We start from the raw sequence: 16117 nt of genomic DNA on the forward strand, positions 1-16117 counted from the left end.
GCTGCACGTAGAAGGTATAAATAGGGATAGGTAACGGAACAATAACAATAACGAACAATGTGTACTTTGTACTGAACAGTAGACCTTCCATAGACCAGTGAGTCAGACGTACCTGTTTGTCCAGCAGTGTTCCGAATACCAATATGAAGAAACCCTACGTAGACACATAAAAATCAATTAGATACGATTAACAATCCAGAGAACAAGTGTAATTACATCATCTGCTAATCCTCCGTGTTTGTACCTGCAGGGAATTGAAGAATGCAAATGAAATATGGATTCCTATGTTGTTTGGATTTGTCATCGTTCCAACACCCAGACCCCATGTCAATCCAAAGAACGGTGTGAGGAAGGCCAGAGTCCTTGCGATGACCACTAGGGCGTTCCTCTCAGCAGGATGGGCGGCGTCTGGCACTGCTCTTCTTCTCAACATTTTATACAGCACCAAGAGCAGGATGATGAAGTTGATCGCCACTATGAGCAGAGCGGGGATTACAAACGCCAGTAGGGCTTTGGACTTGTTCCAGTTGAGCCAGCAAACGCCACTCTCTCTAGTGTACGTGTCCACTGGCGCAGTGACAGCTATGGTGATTATGGCAATCAGGAGAGGGACGCCATATCCTAAAACGAAGCCGATAGCCAGCAGAGATGCTTTAGACAGGCTCCCTCCAAAGTCGCTGACTATGCGGTAGAGTAAGAGCAGGGCTGACGCTAGCATCCAGAAAAACAGGGCGAGGTAGAACAGATGGATGAAAAAGGTAGCGGCTGTGCACGCCGGAGGGTTCCTGACGTCGGAATCCGAGATGGCTGCTCCGATAATGAACCATATGTTGGCAATCAGGAGCGACACTGCGATGTTAACGATGGACACGTGGCGAAGGTAAGCGGTGTTATTTCCTCTGATCTTCCTCCAGATGATGGCCTCGATGATGAGACATATCACCAGGGAGAGCATGGAAATGCCCACTCCTATGTAGGTTATGTAGTCCAAGGCAGGGAGGTCTATGGTGATGGGTGACATCAGAATGGAGAATGAGGTCAAGTGGTTGCAGGTACAAGTGACGGTGTCGTTGATGTCGTACGTCAACTTGCAGCCCTGGTCGTCCCAGCCCCCGAGACCATTGAAAAGACTGAAGTTCCAGTAAACACACTGAGGTGCATTTAGAGTGTTATTGAAGACATCAAATGTGAGGGAAATGTTATCGATACTGCCTTGTGACTGGATGAGCACGACATCGCCGTTAATGACGTTGGAAGACGTGTTGTCTTTGTCTCTCGCAGGGAGAACATTATCCAGTGAGGAAAAGGTGATGATCGTGATTTCTTTGACACCGCCGGATGCCTCAGGTATGTATACTCCCACTGAAGAGCTGGAGTTGGCACTAAACGTCTCCATCAATGAGTCCGTGAAAGTTGTCTTATTTAGGGTAATAAAAGGGGTTTCAATATTGAAAGACTGATTGTTGAGGTGACTCGTGATGAGCTCGAGTGAACGCAAAAATGAGCTGGAGCCGTTGAAGGTGCGGTTACTTGCTCGTAGCGAGCTGTTAGCTGACATATCGCTGTTAATAGTCTCCCAGGACTCCCTTGCTTCATCCGTGGTGAGGACACCGGCAGTCTCAAGGATGTCCTGGATTCAAAGGAAAGTAGAAATTTAGATCAGTGTTTCCCAAACGTATTTTCTGGGGACACACATTTTAAAATTCACAAACTTTTGCGTCATAAATCAGTAGACATTATTCGTAAACTCATGATGCTAGACGACCCCAAAAATAAAAACTCTTGCGACCCACCTGGGAGTCGCAACCCAGTCTTTGAGAAACAGTGATTTAGATTATACATTATGTGCTTTCCATTTTATATTGGGATTACAATATAATTAGATTAGATTTGATCGATCTTTAAAATGGGGGATGTATCACATCAGATAAATCTGGTTGATTTACTCACATTTTTTTCAACATTTCCACACGGTAAAATACATATCATGTATTCAAACTGTACAATCATACAAAACATGCATGGTACATACCTCCATTAAAGGTTGCCCTATTTCAATATTCTTAGATTGTACAATGTTGGCAACATTGTCGAGGATACTAACAATGGAATCAATGTTGTTTGGGGATTCAACCACTTCCTTTCTAAAGGTGACAGTAGTGATGCTGAGTTCCTCCAGGAATTCAGGCAGTGAATTGTTATTCAAATGCTGTCAAAGAGAGAAATTCACAGTTAACTATTGATGGAAAAGCTCTGCTCACTTTCTGTTCCACTGTATAAATTCACATTTACATTAAAAAAAATAATTATAATAAAAGTATATTTTTCAATTTTATTTCACTCTAAATAGTTTTATTGCCATATTATCTAACGTGACATTTTCAGCCCTGGTGCTGTTGCTGTACATGCTGGCACAGACACTCACCTCCGATTGATCAAGCAGCTCTTGAATGGGTTTCAGGACGCAGTCGTCTTCTACAATGATCCAGCTTCCATTTTTCTGGCACTCTGCTATTTTTTCTCCCACCTCGTTTTCTTTGCATGAAACAAAAGCCCTGTCGCCCAAGTCTCCAACTCCATAATCATCGTTGCCGACGCAAAGAAAGGCTAAAGGAACAAGGAAACGAGCTTGGACGTGAGTGCATACAGTAATTTAAGGAGGTGTGTATTGAAGGCTGTGTACATGTTGGATTTACACTTACACCCTTTGACGAGATCAAGCGTTATGGTCTTGTTGAATAGGGTTGGATAAGTGACTTCTTGACAAACAAATTTCACGGTTGAGGTCAAGCAGTTTGCACCAACCGTGTGTACATGCTTGATCGAAAGTCCTGGCTCTGGACACAAAAAAGACATAGAAACAACAAGTTAATGCACTAATAATAAGAGAACAAACATTTACATCCCATGGTGAAAAAATAAATAAAAATATATATAAATGTTATTTAGAAATATTTCAAATAGATTTAAATACTTTTTTTTTCTTGACTAAAAGAAATGAATCGAACCAGAAATTTAGGAATATTTGCCCCCACCTTCTCTCAGGGATTTTTTTTTCTTCAAATACTTTATAACTTTTCTAACACATGTAAAATGCGATTCAATTTGTACGTTGTTATTGTTCGAAATCCTTACCTACAGGAAGGTCTTTAAACTTGACCTTGTAGGGACTTTTGACACTACACTCCAGTGACACGGTCTTCCCAGGCTCACACATCACCTTTTGTCGCACAGGTGTCACCTGAATGTCGGGCGTACGTTTGGCAGAGAGAATTCCGTTTGATATCTGGCGGAAAATGTGTTTCTCTTTCAGCCTGCACTCATAGTCTCCTGAAATTGCAATTCAAATATATATATATATATATTAATTTCATTCATAACAGTTGCTAATAAGTTATTGTTACCACAGATACTGGCAAACAGCACCATCTAGTGAAAAAAAACAACAACTGCAATTTGGTAGAATAACTCTTTCAACCTAGGGGTCATGACCTCACGTACTAATCTGGCTACTCTGTATTTGCAACACAGTCTAACAGAACATGATTAAAACAAATCAGTCACCAGAATTCTGTGATGTCATAATGGGGTCACATGCCATAAAAGGTCAAAGATCAGTGTACTACTGTATACGCTCACTAAATGTTTTGTGGCACTTATGCTTTTGCATTAATGTAACACGATTAGATTAGATTAGATTAACTTGACATATACATTGAACATGTTGAACAAATTACCCGTGTCTGTGATGAAAAACCGGTTCACTTTTAAAGTCGAACTGTTGCTGTGTTTTGTGATTTGGTGTTCACTGTCTTCAAGTATCAGCGTCTTGTTACGTCTCCACTCGGTGGTCCAACTACCCGTAAATCCTAGGACCAATGGTATTGGACCACAGGTCAGAGTAACAGGTCTTCCCAAAAAGGGACGTTGAAATGGTAAGAACGTGGAACCTGAAAAAAAGATTGAAAAAAAAAAAAAAAAGGTAAAAATGTTGACCTCGATGCTATCGATCATGTGACATTTTACAGATGAAAATGAACCGACTTACTCTGATATATCATTGGGTAGCTTTCTGCCAGTTGTGTAAATATTCCTTCCTCCAGTGCTTGACGCTCTGTCTCTGGTAATGTATCCGCTTCGATAGTGTAATCTACAACAGTGCTCCCCTTCCTGCGAGAAAGAAACGTATTAATTTTAAAACACCGTATTCACAGAACCAAACCAAGGTTTATTTTAAGAGAACCAGGATAAGTATATGTTGTTGCTGCTGTTCAGCGAGGGCCTCTGCCATGAACCTGTGTTTTCTCTTTTTGTGCCTGGAGATTGTTTGAACGCTTCACTGTACAGCTAAATGTCACCAAAAAAATGAACAGATGAACAAAAAAATCATTGATAACAGTAATGTGCTACACTGATAATTTCCTGAAAAAAGTTTCTCAAAAATAAATAGAAATGCACCCACATGCCTTAAAATACATATGCAATGCCCTTTTTTGTGGTTAAACTTTAGAAGAAAAATATACATTTTTGTATGTCAACCACTCATAACAGTATCATACTGTACTAATCATTTCCTAGAAAAGTTTACAAAGATAAAAGTTTCTCAAAAATGACTAAGAATGCACCCATTTAGCTTACATGCATAGCAATGAAGATTTTTATATATGTATAATATACATTAAAAAATTTAATATATATATAGTTTTTTGGTACATCAACAATTGATAAAAGTACAATACTGTACTAATAATTTCCTGGAAAAGTCTCCAAAAATACATGATAAATTAGAATAATAATACATTAAAAATTAAATTATAAATTGAAATAAAATAATTTTAAGGTTAAAATTCAGGGAAAAAAATATACTTCTTTGGTAAGTCAACCTTTGATAACAGTAATATATGTAAAATGTATGCAAATGAACATACCTGAATTGTACGATCTTCGCTGACTTAAATGTTTTAATGTTCGCCTTGCTGTTGGTCTCAATCTGTTGGATCAAAGATATCAGTATCTCACGTTAAAATGACTCCTACTGCACACATTTAATGATTAAAAAAATGGACAGGGCTCAGAGAAAATCGGAATACTCACCGTTTCCAAAACTTGTTGGTGTACTGCATTTTCTGGATTGTTGTATTCAGGTGAATACTGAATATCCATGTATATAGAGTCTTCCATTACTGCGATAAGAGATATTAAAGGAGAGTACACGTCCATCAGAAACACAGTAAATATCTACTTCAATCTACTCCATTCGTCATGCAATACCTTCTGGTGGGGCCGTTGATGGCACAAATGGTGCTGTGCTTTTTGTCCTTATCGTGGTCGTAGTAGTAGATAACGTAGTTGTTGTTGTGGGTGAAGCAGTAGTTGTTGTTGTTGTTGTGAGTGATGTAGTTGTTGTTGTGGGTGAAGCAGTAGTTGTTGTTGTGCCTGAAAACACCCATTTGCAAACAGTCATTTTGTGCTTTCATTCCGTGTTTGCTAAATCGGATTTTTTCTTTTCCTCGACATTGTTTTGATTACGCTCGTCTCATACAAACTTTAACTCTATCTTAAATGAGTGTAAGTGCGATGGAAAGTAAAAACTTTCAAACCTACCAGAAGGGGTTGAGGTTGGACATGGAGTTATACCTGTAGACAAACAGTTCACAAGTCAAGGATAAAAATAAAGATCACATTTAAAGCCATGCCAAATATTTAACATTAGAAAAATCACCAAAAAACACCACCAAAAAAAAAAAAAAACCATCTCAACTTACTCAATTTACTTAGTATAAAACCTGGGGCCTGATGTGCTAAACGGGCGTAGATTTCATCGTGAAAAAGGGAGTACGCAAAAATCCAGAAACTGACGTAGGTACGGAAAAAATGCGTTTCGTTTGTGCATCCCAGTCAACGTGGGATTTCCATACCACGCCCCTACATCCGGCCGTAGCTCTGTGCACAGGTCCAGTAACCCTGGCCTAGCTTAACAAAACCGCTTCATCAACCGATAAACATCATTCTCCAGTAAATATCGCGTTCCCTAAATACACGCTCACGTCTTATTGCGAGATGTTCTAACAACACTATGCACCGCTACACTACATTTCTACGCTCATTTCAGATATTGCGAGATGTTCTAATAACACTACGCACCACTACACTACATTTCTACGCTCATTTCAGCTAGGGTAAGCATGATTGCTAATGATATAATAATGAGCTAATGATATAATAATCTAATAATGGACTATACAGTGTATTGCTTACTTGTAATTGGTTCACACAGATCTTTGGTAGGAAGTGCATTGATGCATCCGCAGCTGTCATTGCTTCTCGTACTGTTGCCGCACACGCCGTAGGTTTGACACAGGTCACAGGACCAGGCGAACTGCTCCTCGCACTGACACCGAAAACCTTCAGCCGAGTCCGGGGAACACGCTGCGTAGACGTAAATGAACACGCGCTTTCGGTCAAGCGGCACAGCAAATCAGTAGGTGATCGATAAGAGGCAGGAAATGCAGAAGTTACAACTGACCTGTGGTTAAATTTACGTCGAGCACCTTTACAAAGTCATTGACTGAGAAGGGGAAAGCAATGCTATTCAAAACAAGACGTATGTTATCAAGGTGAGCACTCTCGAGGAGGGAGAGCGGGATGTGAATGTCGACTATCAGGTCAGAGACCACCGTATCTGTTGAGAGAAATGGGAGAGAAAATTTTAACGCAGCTTAGACACCAACATTTTAAACAGCCAGACATGGAGCAGATTATACCATTTGGTGATGGCGGTGATGGTGTTGTCTCTGGAAAAAAAAAAAGCATAAAGGTTTCTCAAAAATGAATGAAAATGCATTCATTTGACTAACAATACATAGTAATGACTTTTATTATGGTAAAATACATGTGTTTTCTTGGTATGTCCATCATTGATGAGAGTAATATAATATGCTAATGCTAATATGCTAGTAATATATACAACATATTATAATATTATCTATATTATATTATTACGTAATATAATATAATATGTATATAACATACACAAATAATGTACTAATGAATATCAGAATAACATTTTGACCAATAAGATTTTTTTTTTCACAAGGAATTGCAGTCTGATTAAGGACTGTAAGGAACTCTAATGTGAGGAGAGAAAAAAAAAAAAGAGAAAATATTTCTCATACCTGGAGCTGTTACACAAGTGATATCTGCAGAAGAACAAGATAAAACACATTGTTTTTAATCATGATTTCCTTGTTAACGCCATTAAAAAAAAAAAAACCCTGTGGGACAACACGGCGAAGCTTACTCGGAATCGGTTCACACAGGTCTCCCGTTGGAGGAAGTGCATTGATGCAGTCACAGGAGCCATTAATACTGGTGGCGTTGAAGCACGAACCGTAGGTTTGACACTTGTCGCAGGACCAGGCGAAGGTCTCCTCACACTGACACCGAAGATCTTCACTTGAGTTCGGTTCGCACACTGCGTGGACATTTATACACGGTTCACATTTGCATGATCCAAGTTCAAAGTCCGGAGTAAACACTTTTGGTAAGATTTACCAAAAGCTAATAACTGACGCCTATATCCCCGCCATGAATCAGTTCTCACCTGTGGTCAGATCCACGTCGATCACAGTTACGGACTCGTTGATGTTGTAGGGAAGGGGGAGACCTCTCAAAAGATTTCTGAAATAATTCACGTCATTCGTCAAAAGGACGTGTGCCGGGATCTGCAGATCAATGATCAAATCGATGGCCACTGTGTCTGTATCTGAAAATAATATTAAAAATAATATTAAAAAACAAAAAAAAAAACATCATTCCTAACATGTTTGACACTTCCTCATTTGGCACAAAAAAAAAAAAAAAAAAAAAAAAAAAAAACTTGAGCAACCGGTAGTGAGAACTCGATTTGGTGTCCAATTGCGTGAAGAGTTTGAAATGTGTCCACGTTGCAAAATGTAGAAATGTTAGACAAAAATACACCTAGACCTGATTTTCTGGTGACCCATATTTTAAAAGTCACAAACCTTCGTGACCCAAGTCAATAGACAATATTCATAAACTCCTGGGAAACATGATGCGAGACGACCCAAAAAAAAAAAAAAAAAAAATCTCTTACGACCCACCTAAGGGTCGCGACCTAAAATTATTAATGGACAAACTGCTGTTTTCAAATGTTTTCATTCTGAGTTAAACCACATCGAAAAAGTAATTAAACATATAATGGACAAACTGCTGTTTTCAAATATTTTCATTCTGAGTTAAACCACATCGAACTGTGACAGTGACGAGCTCTTAGTATTGTCACTCTGATAGCAAACTACTGTACACTGTAGGTACTGCAATAATCAGGGGCTACAAGGTAATTATAATAACTACAAGGTAATAATACAAGGTAATACTGTGAGTTGATGCCATTAGGATGTGACTCACCCGCTCTCTTTTCTCTGACGGTAACCTGTGACGGGTTCGTTCCCATCAGATCCTGGAGGTGAAGAGCGGGTGTAAAATCAAGGACTGTTCATTGTCGCTTTTAAAAAAAAAACTTCACATACGTACGGGAAAGTTAATTTTACATATGATTAAATAACGCATACTAAAAAAAGGGTTACATGAAGAATATTTTGACACTTTCCACTAGATGGGAGTAGATGTCGAATAAAAACCAGGGGAAAAAAAACACAGACATCCCGGTTGAAAAAAAAACTGTTGGCGTGTCTCTTCAATTCCTGCAAGTATACTCTGGGTTGTGTTCAACTAAACAGGCTCAGATTTCACATTGAGTGAATTGTACCTAGAAGAAAGTTATATTTCATTACATATACTTTTTAGGGGCATCCATCTTCCATCATCCATCATATGTAATATAGTTGTATTAATTCTTTTATTTACATTTAAAAAGAGGTGAAAGGGGTGAACTTGTAAAGATAGATTATAATCACTAATCTTACCTTTAGGAACGCATTAAGAGTCTCTCTGTATCCTCGATGCACCAAACCATAGTATATAGCCAGAAGAGAAACTGCGTACCCCACTGCCTTAAGCACCCCCATCCCTAATGTAAAAAAAGAAAAGAAAGTTATTTTACATTGTTGACCCACCAACAGATCACCTCTACTTGTGTCCAACAATTATCTTCAATGTTAACAATCGACAGCTTGCTACGTTAATCTACTGACCTAGCACTATGTCAAAACGATTCAAATATGCTCCCAGTGAAGTGGAACCCATTTGCTTTTCAGACTAGATCTAGTTATGGTCATTTCTCTAATGTCCTCAAAAATGATCAATTTGATAATTAAAGCAAACAAAAAATTTTGGAACAAAAATTTAAAAAAATTTGCTAAATTCTTTTTACTTGTTTCCCAAATTTTAAATATTAGCTAAATTTTTTTTCTTGTTTCCCAATTTTTAAATATTAGCTAAAACATTTTTTCTTGTTTCCCAAATTTTAAATATTAGCTAATTTTCTTTTCCAGTTTCCCAAAACTGAAAGAATATTTGACATTGAAGAAGCAGGTCCCGATGGCCACAATTCAAAAAAAGGAGTAACTTTCTGGTAGAAACCCAGCTTGCAGACGGGTTTACACTTAGAACATTTTGATTGAACCATATAAAAATATGTAATAATAAATAATTCAATGTATAAAACACTTAAGCAGTAACAATATCAAAGAAGAAGTGGCATTCCCGCCCGCCCCCTTGATTGTAATTTTAGAGAAGAGTAATTATAATCGTATGTATTCTTCTCCAATTAAACGTCAGTCAGTGAGACGTCACAGTGGAAAGTCCATATAGATTCCCTGGCTGTAATCCATATGCAAGTGCAGGTCTTAATTTTAGTTGAATTAAAAAACAAAAAAAAGTCAACGTGCTGTGACAAACACGCACTATCAACAAACACCTCCGTGCACGTGAAATTGAACGTATTCTCATCCTGTTAGAAGTCGCTGTTACCATCTTAACACTAAAGAGAAAAGTCACCATGTATACATGTACACCATAAAGACCTGCGAACTCCACCACAACGAACCAAGGGGAAAGTGAAAGTGCCTCAGTGTCCAGTGCCAGTACATTTCAATGAGGTTCAACTAAAACCCGTGCCAAAATTCACTCATCTTTACACTAGCCAGCGCATTAAAAAAGATTTTACCGTTTTTTTTTTAAATTCAATTTGACATTTTTGATGAAATTAAATCAGTTGGATAAGCTAAGCAACGAACAAGAATTTCATTATTGACGTTCATTTACCTGTTGTTGTCTTTAGCTGCCGCGGAAAGGTAACGTGTCAGGAGATCATGGTGGCTTCTCTGTCTGTAATGGTTCGAGGCAGCTGAGAAAAGACTTTAGCTTCCTCAAACGCTTTATCTGAGTCACATCCTCGCCCGGCGAGTTCAGTAGCATTCTCTCGCACCTGTTGATTAACCAGGATATCGTTGTTAAAAAAATTTTTTTTTTTTTTTTTACACTCACACAGATAATGGTGTCACAGTCTGGTGTGGAGTACTGTTTTTTTTACTTGACTTCCACTGATGAGTACTGATTTCTTCACTTGACTTCCATTGCTTAAAGGGTACAGTGTTGAAGCATGGTAATCTGGATTGTTAGGCTACTGCAGGCATGGGCAAACTACGGACCGGGGGCCGGATGCGGCCCGTTTGGTTTTTCAATCTGACACAGAAAAGCATATTAGCATTTATGCATGACTTTTACATGTCATTTATCTTAGTTTACATGAACGCTCCATCTATCTGCTCCTGACCCGACCCCCATGTTCAATTAAGCCGGCGGCTAAAAACTTTCAGTGTGAAAACATTTCGGTCCCCAAAGGGGGGGGCATGACAGAAATTAAAAATTGAGAACCACTGCTTTAAAGCAAGTGAGTTTGCGTGTTCTCTACGTGTGTGCGTTGGATTTCGTCCCACTCAATTAGAGGATTACGTGCCACTCTAAATTGACCAGAGTTATGAATGTGAGCGTGAATAGTCGTTTGTGTCTGTATGTGGTAACCCCGCCCCGACACAAAATAACAAAGGTATGCTCACACTTTCTCTAAGCCCAGGCATGGGCAAACTAAGGCCCGGGGACCGGATGCGGCCCGTTCAGCTTTTTAATCCGTCCTGCCAAACTTTACCAAATTATATAATTCATTTATACTTCTGCCTTTTCCCTGCAATGCCCACGTTTCCCCAATAGATGGCGCAGGAAACAATAAAAGCATTTTATCCGATCTGATCTAGCCCGTCTGTAACGCTCACATCTTATTATTTTACGTATATGATTCAACTGTCAGTCATACAATACAATAAAGCATTAGACTTACACTGAACAAAAACATTTTTTAAAGGACACAGCCATCAGGCATGTAGTCCCTTTCACACTGCGTTTGTTATGACAAATATAAAATACACAGCGATGTATCGTGTTGCTCTTCTTCTCGTCAGTCCAGTTTCTCGCTCTTTACTGGAAGTCACACGGGGATTGCCCGCTGAATGACTCCTGGAAATGTGCCCTATGGCACACATTTGAAATGGCATTTAAAACAAATAAATTGATGGGGAAGTTACATTCCTGCGTTTAACAAAATGGCTGGACCACACCCAAGACTGTCTTTTTTTTTCTAAATTGAAAAGTGAAATAAAAGCAAACAACCACGTTGTTCCAACTGAAGGCCAGGCACGAAACCGAAAATATAAGGCATAATACTAAATACTTTTTAAACTTCTGTGGGCCGGACAAAATGATTTGGCGAGCCACATTTGGGCCCCCGGGCCTTGAGTTTGACACGTGCTATAGAGAGATAGACAGACAGACAGATATTATAGATAGACAGATAACATCATGTTGTACCATCATTTTTATGTTAACCTAGAGTAGACAGTAGACAAGTATTTGTTAACACATTCACATTACGCTGATAAATGTAACTATATTTAGTGCACCATCATTACTTGAATGAATTAGTTACGTAATTCAAACTCAGTCAAACAAGTTTCCCGCAACGCATGATACAAAAATAGTCAGGACAGAGGGAATAAAAAACCTGGTACTAGTAACATACGATAGGGTCGTCCGATGTTAGCAGGATTAGTGTTAGCGCACAGAAAGATCACCCTTTGAAAGACTTGATATGATGGGATGGAATTCTAATCAAAAGGAAGCAGGAAGTGACGCAGTGGCAAACTAGTTCCTGTCTCCTAATTTGGGCGCACAGGGGGAGGTCCTTGACTTAAGTCGACGTAAGGCAGAATTCGCACGGTTGTACCTATGTCACTCGGCGACGTTAACACAGTGGTAACCTGACACAAACGAAAACATTTGCACAACCTAATGTATGGTGCGCAACAGGCAAATGTAAACAAAGCTGTCTTGCGCATAACAGTGACGTCATAAACCGAGAACCTCCATATATCAAGTCCTTAATTTATACCTATAGTCTGTATATAAAAAATATATTTTTAATTATACCTACAAGTACATGGATAAATACATATTATAGCTTTACATCATTTAAAAAAAACATTTCTTAATGAGTGATCGATCTTAATGCATTGGAAAGCTATTCCCGATAACTGAGAAAAAAAAAAAAAATCCAATTACTTTAAGTGTTGAAGGTGCACTGTATTGGATTTTACTAAAATAATTTGTGTATTATTTCTATGGCGCAATATATAAAGACACATATAATAATATCAGAAAATGTGTCTTGTTTAATCTTTAAAAAAAACATTAGGTATCATATTTTAATATTTTGCAACACCAAAAACATCTTTGTTTTCCCATTATTTGTGCGTCAACTTATTTAAACTACTACACAACGCAGAACAGGGACACCTGCGGCTCATGACCACCTAACAAAACAAACAAAATGATGCAAACAAAAGCGTTCCGCACAGACTGAACCAGTAATTAACACACAAGAGGAACAACTGAAGTATTCATAGATAAAAAAAAAAAAACCAAAACATATTCCCATGCAAAATACTTTTCTCAGCTTTCTTGTTTACGACTTGTTGACGTGTTTTGTTCCGTTGTTCAACTCATTAGGAGCTGTCAAGTCGTTAGGGTTTGTTATCACTGGAAAACAAAATGTCCCAATGCTAAAAAGGTGTGATAAAGTGGAAGGGTATAATGAGGTCTGTGGTGTGTGTGTGTGTGTGTAAGTCACACCGAACATTTGCACCTCTAATTGAAGGGTTGTTGTCGCCATTTAACTGGAGACATAATTAAGAAGTTCATTCTTCATACAACTTTAAAACTTCAAAGTTAAATATACATCACTGGGTAGTACAACTCAAGATACTAGTCTCAGAAAAACGAGTACACAAATATTCACTGTTTTAAACACAAATTTGAGGAGACACTTTTTCATTAAGTTAAGTCCTTGTGTTTTCTCAGGTACATCAAAGCTGTGTATTATGTATGGATGCAACTTATATCATGCAACAACATTATATGTTATACCAGACGGGTCCTAAAATTGAACAGGGGGGCCGGGTCAGGAGCAGACAGATGGAGCGTTCGTGTGAACTAAAACACATGGCATGTAAGTCATGCATAAAGGCTCAAATGCTTTATGCCGGTACTACACCATTCAATGGGGAAATGCGGGTATTGCAGGGAAAAGGCAGAAATATAATGATAATATAAATCAATAATGTAATTTGAACAAGTTTGGCGGGCCGGATTAAAAAGTTGAACGGGCCGCATATCGCCCCCCGGGCCATAGTTTGCCCTGGACTTTTACCCAGCTTATGGTCATAAATATATTAGTTGCATATAAGGGCTAGATTGAGTAAAAAGAGAAAGTTAAGCTGCAGATTTATGAAAAAATGTCTTGTTTAAGGGGACATTAAAGAATTAAAAAAAAAAAAAATCACTCGAATGAAGATGTAAGTTTACGAGGATCAAATCACTGTTGATCTTACGTTGAAAGTCGTATATTAGCAAATATACAATCATATGTTTCTAAAAAATAAAGTCATAAGTATACAAGGATAAAGTCATACGTTTATGAAAATACAGTGTTAGCCAGTTAGCTAACAAAACCAAGGAAAACCAAAACGGATTACTAGCCAGTTCGCTAACATAGCAAAAGAAAATCATTATTAGCCAGCTAACTATCACAACCCTGTTAAAAAACAAAAGGTTTTCATAATATACAAAACAAAAACACACACAAACGTACTACAAGTGAGTGAGCTTTTAAAAAAACAAAACAAATCTTATAAGAAATTACAGATATTGCAACCTTTAACTACTACTTTTTGAGAAAATTTTATGTCCAGTTGCCGGAACTCTTCAACTTTCACAGAATGTACATGAAGAAATAAACTGAAATCGAGGCCTGGGGAAAACAAAAATACAACCAAAACTAGGCCCGAGACAGAAAAATAAATAAATAAAAATTGTACCTTGGTCTAAGAAACTAGTGTCTAATATGGTGAGCTTGGCTGCTGCTGGAAGTCTGTCTTATTTTAATTTTTTTTTTCTTTTTTAAAGTTTTATCGTTTCTTTATTTCCTTTTATTTTCCTTCTTTCTGCCTCTGTTTGTTTGTTTACTTTTGTTTGTTAATCAAAACCCTCTACATGTAAAAATGTCCAACAATAATAGCTAATAATAAATATGTCAATATTTTAAATAACTGGTCAAGACAACACACACACGTTGCGCGCAGACTCAGTTGGGTAGCTGTACAATTAAACTCTCACTTATGATTGGACGAGGCTGAAAGGAGAATGGAATAAATGGAGAGACACGGAACCAAGGACTGCTGTTTTGGTGTGTGAAGTCAAAGTTGTCTCTGCGGCGTGATACGACGAGTGTATCAGACGGGAAGTAAAGGTTTGTACGATATGAGTGTATCAGACGGGAAGTAAAGGTTTGCACGGAACCAAGTAAAGGTTTAGCGCAATATTTTCGACAGGTTTGGGCAGACATATGTATTTGTTTCGCTTTGAACTGAAATGTCTTATTGTTTCACTATCAAATTGTATTTACTAACATGGCCTCGGAAGGTAACATGAACGGATCCAAGGTGGCTGACATGAACCCTTGCTCTGCTGCGTACAACTCTGAACCATCTGTTCTCTGCCTGTTACTGTACGTTTTCCTTGGTATAGTGTCATTTATCACAGTATGTGGCAATCTTCTCGTCATAATCTCCATATTTTACTTCAAACAGCTGCATACTCCAACAAACGCCCTCATCCTATCTCTGGCGGTGGCGGACCTGCTTGTAGGGTTATTGGTTTTTCCGTTCACGATGGTTCTGTTTGTCAACTCCTGCTCCTACAGCGGCAACTTGGCGTGCCAGGTGCGAGGCAGTTTCGACGTATCGCTGAGCACCTGCTCCATTTTGAACCTGTGCTGTATTTCTGTAGACCGATACTACGCGGTGTGTCAGCCTCTCACGTACAGGTCTAAGATCAACCAACGTGTCGTTCTGATCATGGTCACGTTCTGCTGGTCTCTGTCCGCAATCATTGGAATCATTTACTTGGTCGTTGAAATGCACAGTCAAGAATGTGGGGAGGAGTGTTTCGCCCACATTTTTGTTGTAACCAGTTTTTCGCCTTTTTTTTCATTTTATATGCCGGTGGTCATAATGCTCTGCATCTACTTGAAGATATTGATTGTTGCGCAGAGACAGGCCAGGATCATCCACAACACAACCAAGAGCGGCGCAGCTGTGAGTAGGAAGGAAAGAAAGGCCACGAAGACTCTGGCTACTGTCATGGGGGTTTTCCTTCTCTGCTGGTTGCCCTTCTTCATTTGCCTGTCCAGCTCCCCTTACTTTCAGAAAGACCCCGTACCTACTTCGCTGTTTGAGGCCCTCAACTGGCTCACACTGTCCAATTCAATGCTGAACCCATTCATCTACGCTTTCTTTTACAGCTGGTTCAGAGCAGCGTTTCGAATGATCATCTGCGGGAAAATCTTTCGAGGTGATTTTGCCAACTCCAAGTTGTCCTAGAGCATTTCATTTTACTGCTTCAAACCTCAAAATGTATTTAACTCTTGGATCAGAAACTTAATATGGATGAAAACGGTACTAAGAAACACTAAGCAATTGTGATTGGTGATTATACTTAAACACACACACATATATATACAGTA

General features: G+C 38.7%; 2 protein-coding genes across 5 annotated transcripts in view; one reads left to right on the forward strand and one right to left on the reverse strand.

The window, feature by feature from the left end:
• Positions 1–16117, reverse strand: part of LOC103398580 (adhesion G protein-coupled receptor F5-like) — a 43915-nt gene that overhangs the window by 3499 nt on the left and 24299 nt on the right. For 2 of the 4 annotated variants that reach the window (XM_017030799.2, XM_017030798.2), the window contains exons 5-25: positions 10249–10411; positions 8949–9052; positions 8431–8482; positions 7604–7765; positions 7301–7474; positions 7176–7199; positions 6765–6794; positions 6527–6682; positions 6259–6429; positions 5605–5637; positions 5272–5436; positions 5095–5183; positions 4929–4990; positions 4049–4170; positions 3738–3950; positions 3136–3330; positions 2703–2837; positions 2426–2607; positions 2033–2209; positions 245–1630; positions 113–154 (exon numbers count right to left, since the gene is read on the reverse strand). In XM_017030799.2, coding sequence (XP_016886288.1) covers positions 113–154; positions 245–1630; positions 2033–2209; positions 2426–2607; positions 2703–2837; positions 3136–3330; positions 3738–3950; positions 4049–4170; positions 4929–4990; positions 5095–5183; positions 5272–5436; positions 5605–5637; positions 6259–6429; positions 6527–6682; positions 6765–6794; positions 7176–7199; positions 7301–7474; positions 7604–7765; positions 8431–8482; positions 8949–9050 — 3672 coding nt within the window. In that variant the 5' untranslated portion in view covers positions 9051–9052; positions 10249–10411. Of the gene's footprint in view, positions 1–112; positions 155–244; positions 1631–2032; positions 2210–2425; positions 2608–2702; positions 2838–3135; positions 3331–3737; positions 3951–4048; positions 4171–4928; positions 4991–5094; positions 5184–5271; positions 5437–5603; positions 5638–6258; positions 6430–6526; positions 6683–6764; positions 6795–7175; positions 7200–7300; positions 7475–7603; positions 7766–8430; positions 8483–8948; positions 9053–10248; positions 10412–16117 lie in introns of all 4 variants that reach the window. The other 2 variants (XM_008337243.3, XM_025053681.1) reach the window with 2 other exon arrangements.
• Positions 12613–16110, forward strand: LOC103398593 (trace amine-associated receptor 1-like). The gene is made up of 2 exons (XM_008337252.3): positions 12613–14842; positions 14902–16110. Exon 2 carries the CDS (start codon positions 15003–15005, stop codon positions 15972–15974), a length of 972 nt encoding a protein of 323 aa, XP_008335474.1. The 5' UTR covers positions 12613–14842; positions 14902–15002; the 3' UTR covers positions 15975–16110.

Source organism: Cynoglossus semilaevis, unplaced genomic scaffold (assembly GCF_000523025.1).
Source record: "Cynoglossus semilaevis isolate Cse_v1.0 unplaced genomic scaffold, Cse_v1.0 scaffold476, whole genome shotgun sequence".
NCBI classification, from domain to species: domain Eukaryota; kingdom Metazoa; phylum Chordata; class Actinopteri; order Pleuronectiformes; family Cynoglossidae; genus Cynoglossus; species Cynoglossus semilaevis.